The sequence below is a fragment of the Muntiacus reevesi genome, chromosome 1, assembly GCF_963930625.1.
Source record: "Muntiacus reevesi chromosome 1, mMunRee1.1, whole genome shotgun sequence".
In the NCBI taxonomy this organism is placed as follows: Eukaryota; Metazoa; Chordata; class Mammalia; order Artiodactyla; family Cervidae; genus Muntiacus; species Muntiacus reevesi.
Genome location: NC_089249.1, coordinates 231,720,956 through 231,737,339, shown reverse-complemented (window position 1 = coordinate 231,737,339; position 16,384 = coordinate 231,720,956). Strand labels below are relative to the sequence as shown.

At 43.3% G+C, this 16,384-nt stretch overlaps 1 protein-coding gene across 7 annotated transcripts in view; it reads right to left on the bottom strand.

The window, feature by feature from the left end:
• Window positions 1-16,384, bottom strand: part of ARHGAP26 (Rho GTPase activating protein 26) — a 663,940-nt gene that overhangs the window by 300,815 nt on the left and 346,741 nt on the right. For all 7 annotated transcript variants that reach the window (XM_065918816.1, XM_065918817.1, XM_065918815.1 and 4 more), the window contains 4 exons: window positions 14,000-14,110; window positions 6,699-6,803; window positions 5,140-5,269; window positions 3,070-3,170 (listed from right to left, as the gene is read on the bottom strand). In XM_065918816.1, the coding sequence (XP_065774888.1) occupies window positions 3,070-3,170; window positions 5,140-5,269; window positions 6,699-6,803; window positions 14,000-14,110 (447 nt within the window). The remainder of the gene's footprint in view (window positions 1-3,069; window positions 3,171-5,139; window positions 5,270-6,698; window positions 6,804-13,999; window positions 14,111-16,384) is intronic.

The window sequence follows — 16,384 nt, the reverse complement described above, 5'->3', positions numbered from 1 at the left end:
CAAGAGGATGCAGAAAATCTGCTCACATCTCCTGGACTGAGATGAAGAGAAAAGCGGGTACTTTCAAAGGAAAATAACCCAAATGCAAGGGGATAAGGAAGGAGAGAAGGGGTGGATAAAGAGCATGTTAGAGAAAGAAAACACCCTATCACCTATTTATCTGCACCTCCTAAGAGAGCTTTGCATAAACACGTAACACAACAACATCACATGTTTCTCCTGTATAAATTAAGAAGATATCACCTCTGGACAGTCAGTTCATGTCTCCTCCACCCTGAGGCTAAGAAAACATAGAGGTGTCGTGGAAAGCTCTTATTTTATATTTACATATTTGCCTCAGAATCAGGAGATGCCAGCTCCAGAATCAGGGTTTGAGTACTGGCTTTGGTAACTCACTGATCATATGGCCTTAGAAATCACTTTCTCTCTCTGATCCTCAATTTCCTCTTTTGTAAAGGAGGAAAAATGCATCAAACAGGATGAGAAAGGACAATATTTTAGAAAATGTAAAATATAATATAAATATAAGTAATTATTACCAGAGAAATGATTTCATATAATACCAATCTCCCAATACGGCAGCATTTATTATGTATCAGCCTCTATTTTCTGTCCCAAGAAGTTTATATACACTAATACATATAAACTTCTTAACAACTCAGTGAGGTGTTTCCTTTTATCTCACTAAAGTCTAAGGAGCTCCAAACACTCACCGTAATTGGTTTCTGCTTTCCACTTTCAATGTGGTAAGAACAGAGTAGAGAAAATACAAGAGAGTTCCTTCATTCCAGGTTTAGGAAAGCACCACATAAACAGTCCCAAAATAAAAGTGAGAGAATAACTCAGTGAAGTTGATTTCAGGGCTTCCCTTGTAGCTCAATTGGTAAAGAATCCCCCTGCAGTGCAGGAGACCCGGGTTCGATCCCTGGGTTGGGAAGATCCCTGGAGAAGGAAACAGCAACCCACTCCAGTATCCTTGCCTGGAAAATCTCATGAACAGAGGAGTCTGGTGGGCTGCAGTCCATGGGGTCGCAAAGAGTTGGGCACGACTGAGCGACTAACACTTACTTACTTAACTCCGTGAAGTTGATTTCTAGAAGGACTAGAAATTAGAAAAGAACTGACTTGACCTAAGAAAGGCAGACCTAACTCTATTTCCATTTCATGATAATAAGGAACTCCTACTAACAGAGATTGTTAATACTCCTTCTAACTCTATAATTTCTCTATGTTTGATCATTTCTCATGTCTATTTTCCTGGGATTATTTATAAGTCAACTCTACCCCTAACAAGAAACATTAAAAGTGCCTTGACTTTTTTTTATGCTTTGATACAGGGAAGGACAGAGATGCTGACCAACTCCAGTGTTATGGCCCAAGAAAAAGAAAGTCAGGAAGAGAAACTGGAAGTGGCAGAGAGCAAGGGGGCAGCTTGGGGGAGCAGCTAACAATAATGACAAGAGGGTCACGCATCACTGACCTGGGCAGTCTAACCTCAAAGTCAGGGCTCTTCGCCTCTACACTGCAGTGCCTGCACACATGCAAGCAAACCCGACAGGATGCACAAAATGCACCACAGAGAAGGCCATGGCTGGAATACTTACAGAGGACTGCCTCATCACCAATCAGACACAGCGAAAAATTCTTTAAACCAAGGATAGAACCAGAGAAATTTTCCAGAACACAGCCCAGAGATTCAAAGAAATGAAAAATACAATTTTTTTTAAATTAAAAGTATTTAAATATCTCCAGTAGGAAATAATAGAAAGAATGGGGAGGTGGGAAAATTCAAAATGATAATTGAAAAGAATTTTCCAAAATTACTAAAAGACACCAATCCGCAAATCCAGAAAGGCCAAAATGCCTAAGCACAACAAATTCTTTAAAAAAATTCACAGACGGGGACCATCATAAATAGAATACTGAAAGGAAAAAGAAGATGATGATGTAATGTGCAGCCAGAGAGAAGACAGATCAGACCTAAAAAGGCAATGGAGACAGGCAGAGCGCTCCCAGAAGAAAGGTGAACACTAGGGCACGGCAAGGCACTCCTAGCAGCAGTCTCCCCACAAAGGCAGCCTGGCTCTTCTAATTCTTCTAATGATGGCCACAAGAATATCTTTCACTCCACACACTCTGCAATGTAATGTGACTGTGCTGTTCATCCCAGCAAGACAGGGTCTGCATCCTCTCCCGCTGCAACTGGGTGAGCTTAGGTGGGCTTTTATAACTGCTTCAACCAACACACAGGGCCAACATAAGTCTAGATCATTAAAAGGCAATGCAGTGTCTGCTTTTGCTGCTGGAAGATTCACTCCTAAAAACTTTAGCTGTCCTGAGGCTGCCATGCTATGAGGAAGCCCAAACCAGCCCACATAGAGAGGCCAGAGAACAGGCCTTGGAACTATAGAGAGCAAAAGAGAAAGAGGGAGGAGAAGAGAAGAGGAGGTCATATCTGAAGAGAGCTATATCTGATCAGCTCAAAGTTGCTTCAAACCCTTATAATCCAGTTCCAGTCACTATCTGATTGGAACCATTTGAGAAACTCTGAACCCAAACCACTGCTCCACATGCTCCCCAAAGTCCTTACCCACAGAAACTGTAAGAAATAACTAAAATGATTGGTGCTGTTTTAAAAGTCACTACATTTTTTAGTGTTCTGTTACAATAAATAACTGGAATAGATATCTGGAAAACCGAAATGATAGATAGATAACTGGAACATCTAAACTGCCAACTGGCAGTCCTCTAGGTATCAGGTGAAAGTGATGAAAATCAGTTTCACAGGATGAGGTCATCCAAGAATTTCCAGTATCTAAACACATTAACACACTTAATATGGCATATATTGAAATACAAGAATATGTCTTAATTACAGCTTCTAACACAGCTTAGAACTAAAAATAATCATATTATTTATTTACTTTATTCAGATGTCATACCCCCTGAAACTACTATATAAAAATGAAGAAAATTACAGTGAACATTGAAGATGTTACTGCAAACATGCATTACACTCATCTTGTGTTAACCAAACAAATCAAACATGAAATTTAAAAATGAACTCACCCCCTTTCCTCCTGACTTTTGGTCAAATGGTACCATGGTGATTTGTTTGGAATCCCGTTGATATGTACAGTAATGCTTCACCCAGGAAGTTCCAAAATGACCTGTAAAGTAATATTCCCCATTAAACATCTCGACATGTACACTGCATACTGGACAACACAGAACATGTAACTCACAGTGCTCACCTATCCTTAAACTGTTTCTAGGGACAATATATTCTCCACATCAGCTGGACAACCACAGGCAGAAATCTAATCTCACACACTGGAAGTGGAACTAACCCAGGACTTTTCCCAAGGACCAAGAAAGACTTTTTCCCACTAAATGCTGCATCTGATGGGTCTTAAAATACAATGGAAGTAGAGGTTCTCTGGGGAAATTAATTCATTTTTCCATCATCAATTTCCATCTGAAGCTTCCTTTCTCTCCCCTGACAGGAGTAAGATGACTGAAAAAGCACACAGAAAGGTTCCTCAAAATGCCTGTCACCGTCCCCATCTGGTGCGATGACGTCATGCTTCCCACACAGCTGCTCTGTGATCACGTGCACAGATATACAGGGGTGCTGACCTACCTTCAAACTCCTAATTTTTATTTCAGCAGAACTCAAGAAGATCTGAAAAGCAGACAAGGAAAACCCAGAGACACTAGACATGTGGAACGGAAGTAACTATAAATGCTCAAATGTAATCTAAGTGTTTGTCCCTCAAAATTATCCCTCGGCAAAGAGGCAGATGCCCTGCAGACAAATTCTTAGTTTCTTATTCTACTGGTGCCTGGCCAATTACTTTATTTCAAACAAAGTACTATTAGGGGAAGAAAGCCTAATTGGCATTGTTAACCTGCAAAGACCTCAATCAATATGAGTTATGGATGCTCATAGAGATTGCATAGAAGATATGATTTAAAAAATAATAATGATAACATGAAAAAAGATTCAGCAGACACTTAATAGGTATTTTTCAGGGTATGAATACCCATGCAAGTGTTAGATGTCACTTAATACACTAAAAAAGCAACGGAGTGTTTATATTGCAGCATCAAGGACAAATGAAAACAGCAACTATTCTCCTGTGTTTTTGCGGTTTAGAGAATATATTCCAATGATGGCACAAAGATTTCAAAAGTGCTGTATATGTAGCTTCTGCTTCTTACAAGCCTTAACAAGCTCATACCTGTAAGAATAAGGGATATAAAACTCTCATCACAACTGATATTCCAACTTCTAATCCCATTACTACACCATTGTCACCAGGGAACAATTTTATGCCCAAGCAAATTTCTGAGTAATTACTACATGGAATAATCACTGTAAGTATTTTCTTTCATAAGAAACTTCTAGGAGTGAAGACATTTGACAATCCTAATCAACAGTGCCCAGATAGGAGACTATAAGAACTATCCATTAAAGAAAAACAATGTCCTTTCTTTAATCTCTAGTACTACATGCAAGAATTAAGTCTGGGGGTGCTACAGCCCAATGCATAAATCTGAGTCATCACTGAAAACCCTAGGTTAGCAGCACCTAGCATTTCTTTCCTTGACGTCCTATGTGCAAGTCAATGGCCCTTCTCCCTGGCTTGTGAAGTGAGCTTTTGTTTCTACTTTTCATAAAATTTAATTGTTGGAATGACAGGAGTTGAACTGAAGAAGGAAAGGGCCAAAGTCATGGTAGTTTAGGCCCTGCTGAAACAAGTCTCAAAAACAACTATTATTAGGTCTACCAAAGGATATGACTATAAAGTCCAGCCAGTTAGACCTCTTCAGGGCCTCTACACCAAGGCTGTGGTATGGAAAGCTATACTGAGGGTATACAGACACCTCAAGGGGAAAGGTGGCACCACAGAGCCTATGAATTCCAGGTTGCAACAGGATTCCCAGTTACACAGAAAACACAATATATCACGAAGATAGATAAGACCTTGCGGACAGCATCTTTCCCCTAGAAAGCTGAACTATAAAGTCATTCTCCCTTGACCAAATAAATGCTCCATGTCAGGCACTACTGGACACACCCCCTGGGGAAAAAGGCATGAGTACACCCACGCTGCTGGTTGGCCTGGCACTCACGTTTCTCCTGGACGTAGAGGTACCCTTCCATAGTGTAAGGACTGATGGTCTTGTGCTCAAGGGGATTCTCCTTCATCTTCTTCATCAGGGATTCCACTTCCGACCTGGTGCCTTCAAAGCGATTTCTTGTCTAGGATGAAAGGAATTTTATCCAAATCAAAGAAATGAAACCCTCTTTGTTTCTTCAGCACTTCAGAGTATCAACCTACAGAATCCTAGGTCTAAAACCAAGTGAGGAATGTTCAGCTATCAAGAAATAAGGCAAACATTCACTTTATTGAAGTATACTTCGGCCTGAAAGCCCTATTCAAGAATGACTCTCAAGCTCTAGGGACCATCAAAATCACGTGGGGAACTGGCAGGAAATGCAACTCACCAGTCCTCACCCCCAAAGATAAACTCATCACCTCTCAAACCAGAAACGTGCGTTTCTAGCAAGTGTCCCGGCAACTCCGAGGCAGAGGGCCCACAGCAGGGCAAGCCCTCCACCGCCCTCTAGGACAGAGCTGCTCTCACCCTGGCTGTTGGCTGACAGTTTCCTCCTCAAAACCAGCTGCTTCACGTAAGGTTCTCCCTCCCCCAGGACAGCCTGCACCAGCACCCAGGGGAGCCCAGGGACCACTGCAGCTCCAGGGGGCCTGTGGCATCAGTTGAGGCCTCACAGCTCAACTTCTCCCTCTGCAGGGCCTGCTGCCCGCAACTCTCTCACAGGTGTTTTTGCCGACACAGCCTCCTGGGAACCTGCTCTGTGTAAATCTCCGCTTCAGAGCCTGCCTTCTGAGAAACCCAGCCCAACGGGAGGCCATGCTTCGTGAAAGCTCGTCCAAGACCTTGCAACTTCCTGTTCTCAGAGGCACCACAGGGAACAATGAGAGTCGGGCTTCCAAAAGCATACAGCCCAACCCACTAGGACACACTTGGGTTTATTTGGACACAGGACCACCCAGAGACAAAGACAACATGCAGACTAATGTGATCACATTAGGGAAGAGAGGGGTTTAGTTCCAGTGAGACTGATTAGAGGCCTAAGCAGGATTCTGTGCACCCAAAGGTCCTGCTGCTTACAGTTTGGGAAAGGAGATTGGGAGTAAGGCGCACTGACTTGGATTTCGTCACCGCGACTTGAACAAGAGCACATCCTTTGAGCTGGAGGCCAGCATGTGTGCCCCACCCCCTACTCCTAAACACACACAGTCTACTGTTTCAAGTGGCCAGGCAGCTGGACGCGCAGAAGGGAGGCCGGGTGGGGTTGGGTGGGGCTGGGACTTCCACTGCCAAAGGAAATCCTGATGCCGGTGCTACAGATTTAAAACAGCAGCAACAGCAGCACTTCCGCAAACAGAAATAATGGAGCTTTGAAATGACGGAGGTGAGGATGAACTCTGGGACCACCAAGCACCCTGGAAATGACTGCCCTCTGCTGCCCTTTGAACCCAAGCAAGACCCATCCTCCCCATCTGCATTCCTATCCATTTAAGAGATCTCTATGCAACCAGACCCATATTTTGTTTCTTCCTCCCCTTAGCAAGGGAAGGAAGCCCATCCCCTCGCCCACTCACGTTCTGTATGCTGATAGTCAACTGTGTCTTGAAGTCGTTGAAGTCCTTGGCCAGTTCATAACCGTGGTGATAAAAAGTGAAGAGTCCTTGTAGGAACGCCAGTAGCTGTAATGAAGGCAGAAGGGAAGACCTCACATAAGCAGGTTCAGGAGGTATTATGGAGCTGTATCTGAGTTCCCAGCCCTGGTTTGAATGTAATAATAATGACAAAGTAATAATAATGACTATCATTTACTGAGCTCTTCTTACATGCCAGGCACTTGGGACTTCATATGCCCCATCTCACCGAATAGTCCTAGCAGTAGTATTCATTTCATAGGTTGTTATCTCCATTTTAACAATAAGGAAGCAGATTCAGAGAGGTTAAGTAACTTGTCCCCAAACACACAGTATAAAGCAGCTAGGATTTGAAACCAGGTCTCCTTGGCACCAACACCCAAGCTTGTATCCTGTGAGCCTCATCACTTCCTAAGAAAATCACTTCTTCAGAAACTGAAGACAAGGGGTCCCACTTAGTCTCCTTCTATTAAATTCATAACATCAGGTTATCATGCAAAAGGGTATGGTTATACTGACAAACAGCAAAGAAGAGAGAAAAGGAAGCTGGTGTGTCCTGAGTCTGTAGCCTAACAGGCAAAGTCAAATCAAAGAAAATCATCCAGATTAGACATTAGTTCAAGTGTGTTTCTGCACTTGCCATAAATTATCCAAAAGTCAACACCCTGGGTCCCTTTATTAAAATAATCCCATGTTCCCACATTTTCAGTTAAGATGGTTTCCCTAAATTCTCATTTAAAGTGCCTTGGGCTAAAAGGTAAGGGCATTCCTTGTTTAGTTTTGTCTTTAGTGAAGACTGAAAACATCTGTTCACCATGATTCTCACAACAGGCCTTCATATACTTAAAACCACTAATGTCCCCACCCTGAGCCTTCACTTCTTCAAGCTAAATAAACGAATGTCCTGCCATCTTTCCTTTCATCGCACACATGGAACCTCATTGCTGTTACACTTCCTGGCCCTTTCCCAAGCTCTACATATCCTGCCTCGGTCCCATATCGCAAGCTGAAAGAATTATAATTAAAGCCTGAACACAGTTTAGAATAACCAGGACCCCAACTCTATCACCAGCTCAATTCTACTACATTTGGAGATCAATCCCATTCTAACGTGAACGTCTCGATGCTGACTCACATCGTTTGAGTTGTTCCCTCAGACCTGCCTCAAACACGTTATATCAAGACCCAGCTGCATCACTTTATACTGTTGTGTTTAATCTTCTAGTCCTTAAGTGAGCATAGCTTTACTTATTACACGCAATCTCATTTGGTTTCACCTAACTCTCCCCTTCTGAGAAGCAGCCCTAACAATGAGAGTAAAGGAAACCCTTACACTTTGCCTGTGGCAGGAACGGTAAACACCAGGGTATATACTGACCTGCCTTCAGGCAAAGCCATGTGTCCAGCCCACTTTATCAAAGAGCTTTAGACTGGAAAGTCAGGCAAGGTGCAGCTTATAACAACAGGGTCCCTTGACTTCCTGTTGCCATTGTCCCTGGAGCATCTGTTCCCTTACATCTTCACAGGAGGTAAGGAACAGGCATTGCTGGGTCCTCTGGCTAGAAACATATCTAGGGGCCCATTTATACATCTCTAACCTAAATTAAGGAATGGGAGGTAAGCCACAGAGAGTCACTAAGGACTAAAAATGAACTCTCTTTCTCAAGATGACCACAGTCTTTGAACGTCCTCTATTTCTGTGAAGAAGGCCCATACTTTTTCTTCTAAACAGCTCCAGTAATGGAGAAGAAGGGGTTCTCGTGCCAAATCTAGTGCCAGTGTTCAAAGGACAACTGTCCTTCCTTAGCTCTTCCCTCCCTGTTGTCCTTGAACGCTGCTGCTCCATCAACATTTCCAAAGCACTGAGTCACCCTCTACTGGAGAATAATGCAGAAGATAAGCAACTGATGCTCAGGGGATTCCTCCTATCAACTCTGAGTTATCCTTCACTTAAAATCAACAGGGCCTCTCTTACTCGGGGTAATTATCTCAAACAGCTCGCTAAGATGTCACCTTCATATACACACAAGCACTCCAAAGGCAGAGAGCTGCTAATAATTATTTTGGTTTTCACTTCCTTTGGTATCATGCCTGGTTGTCCATTTTTCCACAGGAAATGATGCCTTAAATATTGTTATCTTTGGACCACTTTCCTTCCTTCTCCCCTCACAGCATCTTTCCTCCCCTCCCCAACCTCCCACACACTGTATGCATCTCTGAACCTATGACCCATGGGAAATGAAAGTCAACTGCTCAGGGGGTGGGCAAGGCTCACAGAAAGACTCCAGAAAGGACAGGTCCACTTCAAAGAAATGCTTCTCCTCATGCAGAGAGAAGTGTGGCTGTGGCCTTAGCTGGTTATTAGGTAAGAGAAGCCTCACGTGCAACCAGGATCCTCCCTGGACACCAGACACACAGCCACAGCACAACAAAGGAAACGCCAAGGAGAGACCTCACCACTGTCCCCCTCCCTTCCTCCCCATCCTTGCTTCCCTCTGAGAATTACTGTAAGAAAACTCTATTTCTATTTCCTAGCTGATTACATAGATTTTTTAAAAAATGAACAAAAACATAACTGCTTTATTAGGGATGGCTGCATCATTCTGGACTCTGATAAATTTAAGTGGTTTCCATTCACAGAACAGAGCTACTGTTTTGGGTTGAATTTTGCCCCTCTATATCCAAAAGATATGAAGTCTGAACCCCTAGTATTTCAGAATGTGATTTTCTGTAGAAACAGGATCTGTACAGTGATAATAAAGTGAAAATGAATCCATTAGGCCCTAATCAAAAATGACTGGTGTCCTTGAAAACTGGAGGTGGGGGGCAGAGTTTGGACATAGTAACAAACACAGAGTGAAGACAGACCTGTGAGGATGAGGAACTGAAGTGACTGATCTATAAAAGCAAGGAATGCCAAACACTGCCAGGAAAGCACCAGAAGCCAGGAAGAGGAAAGGAGGGATTAGTTCTCTAAAGGTTTCAGGGGGAACAGGGCCCTGCTGACCTTCATCTCAGACTTCTATAGCCTCCAGAACTATGAGTCAGTACACTTCTGCTGTTCTGAGGCACCCCGTTTGTGGTACTTTGTTACAGAAACCATAGCAGAAAAATACAGCTACTAAGAACCATTCATGCACACAGTGAAGAGAAGGGCTGCCGGCAGAGAGATGAAAAGCTGGGATGCGGAAGCCAAGTAACTCCCTGTTACTCATCCTTAACCTTGATAGGCACACTGGGCCACGGCAAAGACTTCGATCAGCTACGTAGCTGATTTAGCATGGGAGTGCTGGCGGCGCCACTCAGCAAGACAGACAGACGCAGACCAATGTATCAGAAGAGACGCTGAGCTGATGGGGTCGGGACAGGACGCCACTGACCAAAGAGAAAGAAGGACAACCTGCAATGGAGCAAGAGCCGTGAGAAAGGACAGAAAGGCAGAGCACCGAGAAACACTCAGGAGGCGAAACTCAGAGGCTGCAGAGCCTGACAAATGTGGAGAGTGAGTTCTCTGCAACACGAGGAAACCGCCAATTATGAAAACTCAGGAACAGACGGAACAAGGCTTTACCTTCAGGAAGCCATTAAGTCATTATCTATGATCTCAATCTCTAGAACATTCAGTACCTCAAAAGAAAATTAAGGTTTCCGGGGCACAAAAAAAAATAGAGGGTTTAGATCCCAGAAGTCTGACTTTTCTTCCTTGGCATGCTAAAATTTTGTTTTTCCAAAGGTACTTGAAGTTACTTTCTAAGAAACAAATGAACATAGTGGATGTGCATGGAGCTTCCCTGAATGGCTACAAGATTCCTTTGACTGAAACCAACTCAACACATGAACACTTATACCAGGCACCCCAACAATTTAGTTCAACTGATTTTTTGTTGGTTTCCTTTACACCTGCAAATAGTCAAATGTTGTTTCAAATAGAAATTAAGAGTCAGACCATTACAGCTCTGCCATTTACTAGGTGTGACCTTGCAGAGGTAAATAAACATGCTTCAATTTCTTTATCTGAAAACAAAAACAGGACCTACCCTTATATAATGATTGAATGACATGATGTGGCAAAGCACTTATTACTTACACAGAACATAACGGTTTCAGCTGGTATCATCAAGTGTTATGCTCTTCTTCTGTACAACCTAGGCCAGTAGCTTAAACTTTAATGTGCAGCAGAATCACCTGGAAGGCTTACAAAAGTATAGTTGACTAGATCCCACTCCCAAATTTCAGGTATGGGTTACGGCTTGAGAATTTGTATTTCTAGGACTTTGAGAACCACTAATCCAGTCAGTAGCTTTTTTGCTATATGACTCTCTTCTCCCTACTCACAGCTCCAGCCACTCACCTGCTTGTCTACTAGTATGCTCAGAAACAAGAACTTCTGTGGAAAAGTGAAGGTTACATATCTATATCCAACCTCTCAGCCAACTCATTTTTTAATATTCATTTATTTGGCTGTGCTGGGTATTAGTTGTGACATGCGGAATCTTAGTTGAAGTCTGTAGGATCTTTAGTTGTGGTGTGTGGGATGTAGTTTCCTGACCAGGGATCAAACCCAGGGCCCCTGCATTGGGAGTGCAGAGTCTTGGCCATTGGCCACTCAGCCAATTCTAACACAAGGCCAGACATTTTTTCATTAGCTTTCCAGGTGCCTCACTTTATGAACTCAAAAACATCTGCAATCCACAATGGTTTTCTACTTTTTAAACCCCTCTGTCCATCCTGGCACTCACCTGAACGCAACTTTGGCTAGCTCATTACTATACATGTTGCTTCCCCAAGGAGGCTGTGAGCTCCTCAGACACAGCAGCTGGGTTGTCAGAATTTTCTATGTATTCAGAAAAAAATGCTTTCAGATTTATCAAGACTGTACTAAAAAAAGCAGACCCTGTTAACACTGCCACTTGACTCATTCACTCATTTGAGGAGACCCTGGGTGGCCAAAATTGATATAGTCCTCTGTCTCAGAATTTAAAAAAAAAAACTGTTAACTGGGTCCTAATAAGCAACTATATAATAATTGAGTGCTAATTAGGTTAGCACTTTCCTGGTGGCTCATAAAGAGTCCACCTGCAATGCAGGATATGCAGGTTCAATTCCTGGGTTGGGAAGACCCACTGGAAAAGGACATAGCAAGCCATTCCAGTATTCTTGCCTGGAGAATCCCATGGACTGAGGAGACTGGCAGGTTATGGTCCACAGGGTCACAAAAAGTCAGACACAACTGAAGTGACTGAGCACACACGCACACAATTAGGTTAGCTGTATTCTAAGCATGTTACCTGGATAAACTCAGGTAATCTTCCTAACATCTTCATAAATGGTATTGTTATACCTATTTTGCAGATGAGAAACTGAGGGTCACAAAATAACTTCCCAAGAACATGCACCTGGAATATGACTGAGCTGAGATTTAAAAGCAGGCAATCTGGTTCTAGAGCCCTTGACAATGATGCTACACTACCTCTCAAAAAGCTCAAGACACTGATATATTACACTAGAATGCCAGGAAACAGAAAGGTAAATCCTTACAGATTTCTTTTAAAAAAGAGGAGAAAGAAAGGGAGGAGGAGCAGGAAAGCTCACATAGATGAACAGAGCCATCCAGCTGAGACCAGCCTAGACTGGATGAACCCCACAGATGTGTGAGAAATACCTACTGTTGTATAAGGTTTTATGGTTATTTGTTACCCAACAAAAGCTAATAAATACAGTATCTGATTTACTATATGGAGAAATCAAAATGAACAAGGAAAAACACCTCCAAAAAATAGGATGGGTCAATTAAAATGCAACTCATCAAAATCAGGCATTTATAGAATAATAGCAATTAATCTGTACATAAAGGTTATTAGAATCATACTTCTGTTTTTCTATAGAAATTCTAGCAAAAGCAAGTAAAAATGCCAAAGGCTAATTCTTCATGACAGCATTTGAATTCCTGCCCCAACCATGAGAGATGAGACTGTAATTGAATGGCTGGTTTTAACACCTCTGGGCCCCAAGCAGGGAAATCAACAAGCTTGCTTTCTCTGACAGATGGCTTCCCCATCTCACAGATCCCACAGAAAGACAGGGATTTTGAGATCTTGGTAGAGATCACTGCTAGAAAGGAAGATGTCTCTAAAATTTCCAATATTCAAGTAAGACTGAGATAATTAACTACTTTGAAGAATTTGCCAGATGACATGGCTGGGAGGAGATCCCAAGAACATAACAGTTTCAGCAAAGTAAAAGACAGAAGCATCAGATTTCAAGACCAAACAGAGTCTTAAAATCGCCTGCCAGTCTACACGCCTAAAAAGCACCCCCAAAATTTATAAATTAGAAAGGGGGCACAAAACACTCTTAACCAAAAAGGGAGGTCATTTTCTTTCAGTTTCTTATAGTTTTATTATTTACTAAAGAAAATCACTCTTGCTTAAGTTTAGGTAATCTTATTTGTAAAGAGACTCAAGGCTTGGGTCTAAATCAGAGGTTGCATTTGGCTGAAAAGTTCAAGATCTGCAAGTCTTAAACTGAGGCCCATAAGCTCATTTGGTGTCTCCATGGATTCTGAACACTAGTGCCACAGCAGTGTTAAAGCAGTACCCCATCTCCACGAAAGCACAACCACACTGGGGTGGCCTAGGCTACAGCCAGACTTGTTCCCACACTGCAGCCCTACATGCCCAATGGGATGTTCCACCCAAGTCCAAATCCCATCACAGTCCCCTCAGGGCAATCTCCATACCTCTTGGTTATAACAAACCTAGAGAGAGAAGTTGCTTCCTATCCCATCTTTTTAATACATGCCTGGGATAAGAAGGTGCTTTGAACTTAGGGGACAAAAAGAGAAAGGTTTCCTTGGGTTACTGCTACCTTTGGGTTATTTGAGGGAGAGAGGAAGCAGGGGCGGGGGTGGGGCTCGGGGGCAGGCAGAGGAAGGAGAAATGCTAAGAGGTCATCACTACTGTCTGGCAAGATGAAAACTCCCCCTCCCTTACCCCAACTTGGAAAGCAACCAGCCCAACACAGAGTGGCTAGAGGCAGGAACCACTGCGGAACATTCTCCGTCCGTGTCTATGGTTGCACTGGGAAGAATCCAGGGTACTCAGGTGACAGCACTGTTACTAGCAGAAGGCACAGCATCAGGGCTGGTCAGTCTCTTCACTAACAACTTAGAGCACTTTGTCATCTAGGTAACTGGAATGAGGGGTGGGGATGAAAGTCTGGCAAAACCCTAAGCATCTACTTACAGGCTCCACGAACTCAAACATCTTCCTCTCCTGGACTTCCTGCACCTTGAAGACATACTCCAGGGATACTTCATAGAAATGCTGCCGAACCAGGTCCACTTGGCTGTCTGCCTACAAGCAAAATGGGATTTCAGAGAAAAAGCAGGTCACTATCTGAGAAAAGAATTCAGTAAGCAGCTCCCCACCCCCACCCCCACCCCTCACCAAGAAAAGATCTCCAGAGATGGTTTTTAAAAACAAATCCAGTAGCATGAAGCAGAAATCAGAATAATGTTCATGGTTACCTGAGCGCTAAGTTTGGGCCAGGCACCGTGCCCATAGCTGTACATCATTATCGTATTTAATCCTCACAAATTTTAGTTATTTAATCCTCATTATAATCCTAAAAAGAAGATAGCATCCTTACCACTAACTTACAGGAAGTAAATGAAATTGGCTAACATTAAGGAACCTAACAGAGTTGGTACAAGACAGAGCTGGGACTTCTGTCCTGGCTGCTCTTTCTCCAAGACCGCTATACATCCTTAAACCTCTAGATTCTACCACCTTCCCACAGTGGGGCAGACCTATGTTCCACGAAAGACAGAATTTTAAAGAGAAAAAGAAAACGTGCAGGACCATCCTCATCCATCCATCCTAATGAAGAAAACAAGCTGACAGGAGACAGGAAACCTCAGAACAGAACATTTTCACTCATCCCAAACACCTTCTTTGGACAAGGATGAACTACTAGTTAATAGCGTAATTGGGCTTCCCTGGTGGCTCAGTAGTAAAGAATCCACGTGCCTATGCAGGAGACCTGGGTTCCATCCCTGGGATAGGAAAATCCCCTGGAGGAGAAAATGGCAACCTACTCCAGTATTCTTGCCTAGGAGATCCCACGGACAGAGGAGCCTGGCGAGCTACAGGCCACGGGGTCGCAAAACAGCCAGACATACTTACACTAGCAGTTGGATTTGTTAAGTCCCTGCAGTCCTTGATTTCTCATGGTCTAAATCCAACACACTTATACCAGGGACCCACCTACTTCTCCCCACACCCTGGACGAACAACAAAGCAGAGTAATTACACTGCTCCCTCAAAGCCTCACCTCCAACTCTTGCAGGTCATGAGACCTGGAAAGACCCACAACTGGGTACAAGGAAGCCAGTGATCTGGGATCCAGAACCCAGGGGAGAAAATGACTGTGTGGAGCAGCAAGAAGCTGTGTTGAGAAGTGCCTCAACTATCACTACAATGCTCTTAAACTGTCAACAGTGTGGCGGAAGTCAATTCATTCTTTCCAAACAGGTAATTACACTGAAAGCACATTTCAATGACAAAAGAAAAATATGATTTTTTAAAAACAAAAATGGACATCCTGCTAATAGGAAACAAAACACCCTTTTCTTTAGAAACAAAGGTGTCAGGTGTCATTCGATAACATACTTTACAAAGACAAAGCTCCCAAAGGAGTATTTCTTTCAGCGTTCCTTTGTCAAGATTCCTGCAGAGCTAACCTGGGACAGACCTTTCACTTCATTAAGTACTGCTAACAAACATATGGTATTGCTAACCTTGTATCTTAAGGACTTGGTAAATTGTTCATTCATTCATTGGGGTGCACAGCTTAATGAGGAAAAGAGATAAATAATCATGTAAATTAAAAAAAAATTTACAAACTCTGGAAAAGGACGAGGTGCTATGAGACAATCCAAAAAATCCATTCAAGTCTCCTGCTAGTGACTTCCTCCCAGGGCAACTTCCATATTAATATAGAGAAGGTCCCAGCTCCCTAAGTTTAACTGCTGCACAAAATCAACATGAAGGGCTAAGCCTGTGGGCGGGCATTTCCTAAGCCTCCAAGCAGGAGAGTTGATGTCTGAGCACTGACCGAGCTTTATTTGGAGGACAGAGTTCAAAAAGTGCCGTACTAAGCCCCTCTCCAGGGTGGCCAGCAAGTGTCTACACACTTCCGCCTGGGCTCCTGCCAACTAAGGTCTGTAAGTCCCTGCAGTTCTTGATTTCTTGTAGTGCAAATCCAACACATTTACACCTGGGGACACATCTACTTCCCCTGACTTCCCCCACAACCTGAATATATCCTCCTTGCTTGGACTTGCCAAGTGAGGCTGCAACAGAAAAAAGGGCCTTTCTGAAAAGCCACAAGTTAGGCCAGGCTGGAGGAGCCAGGAGGAAAGTCCTCCAAGAAGAGTAGAGCCCAGCATCAGTGAGAGTGCCAGGAGAGCAACCACTTGGATGGAAATCACAGTTCTATCATTTTCTAGCCGGTGGGACCTGCTACAGCCACTTATCCTCTCTGGGTCTCTTCCCCACACCTGGAGACTGGGGATGGTATGACTTGCCCTTGCTCTAAGCAGAGCTGTTTCGAAGAGAAAATGAGTT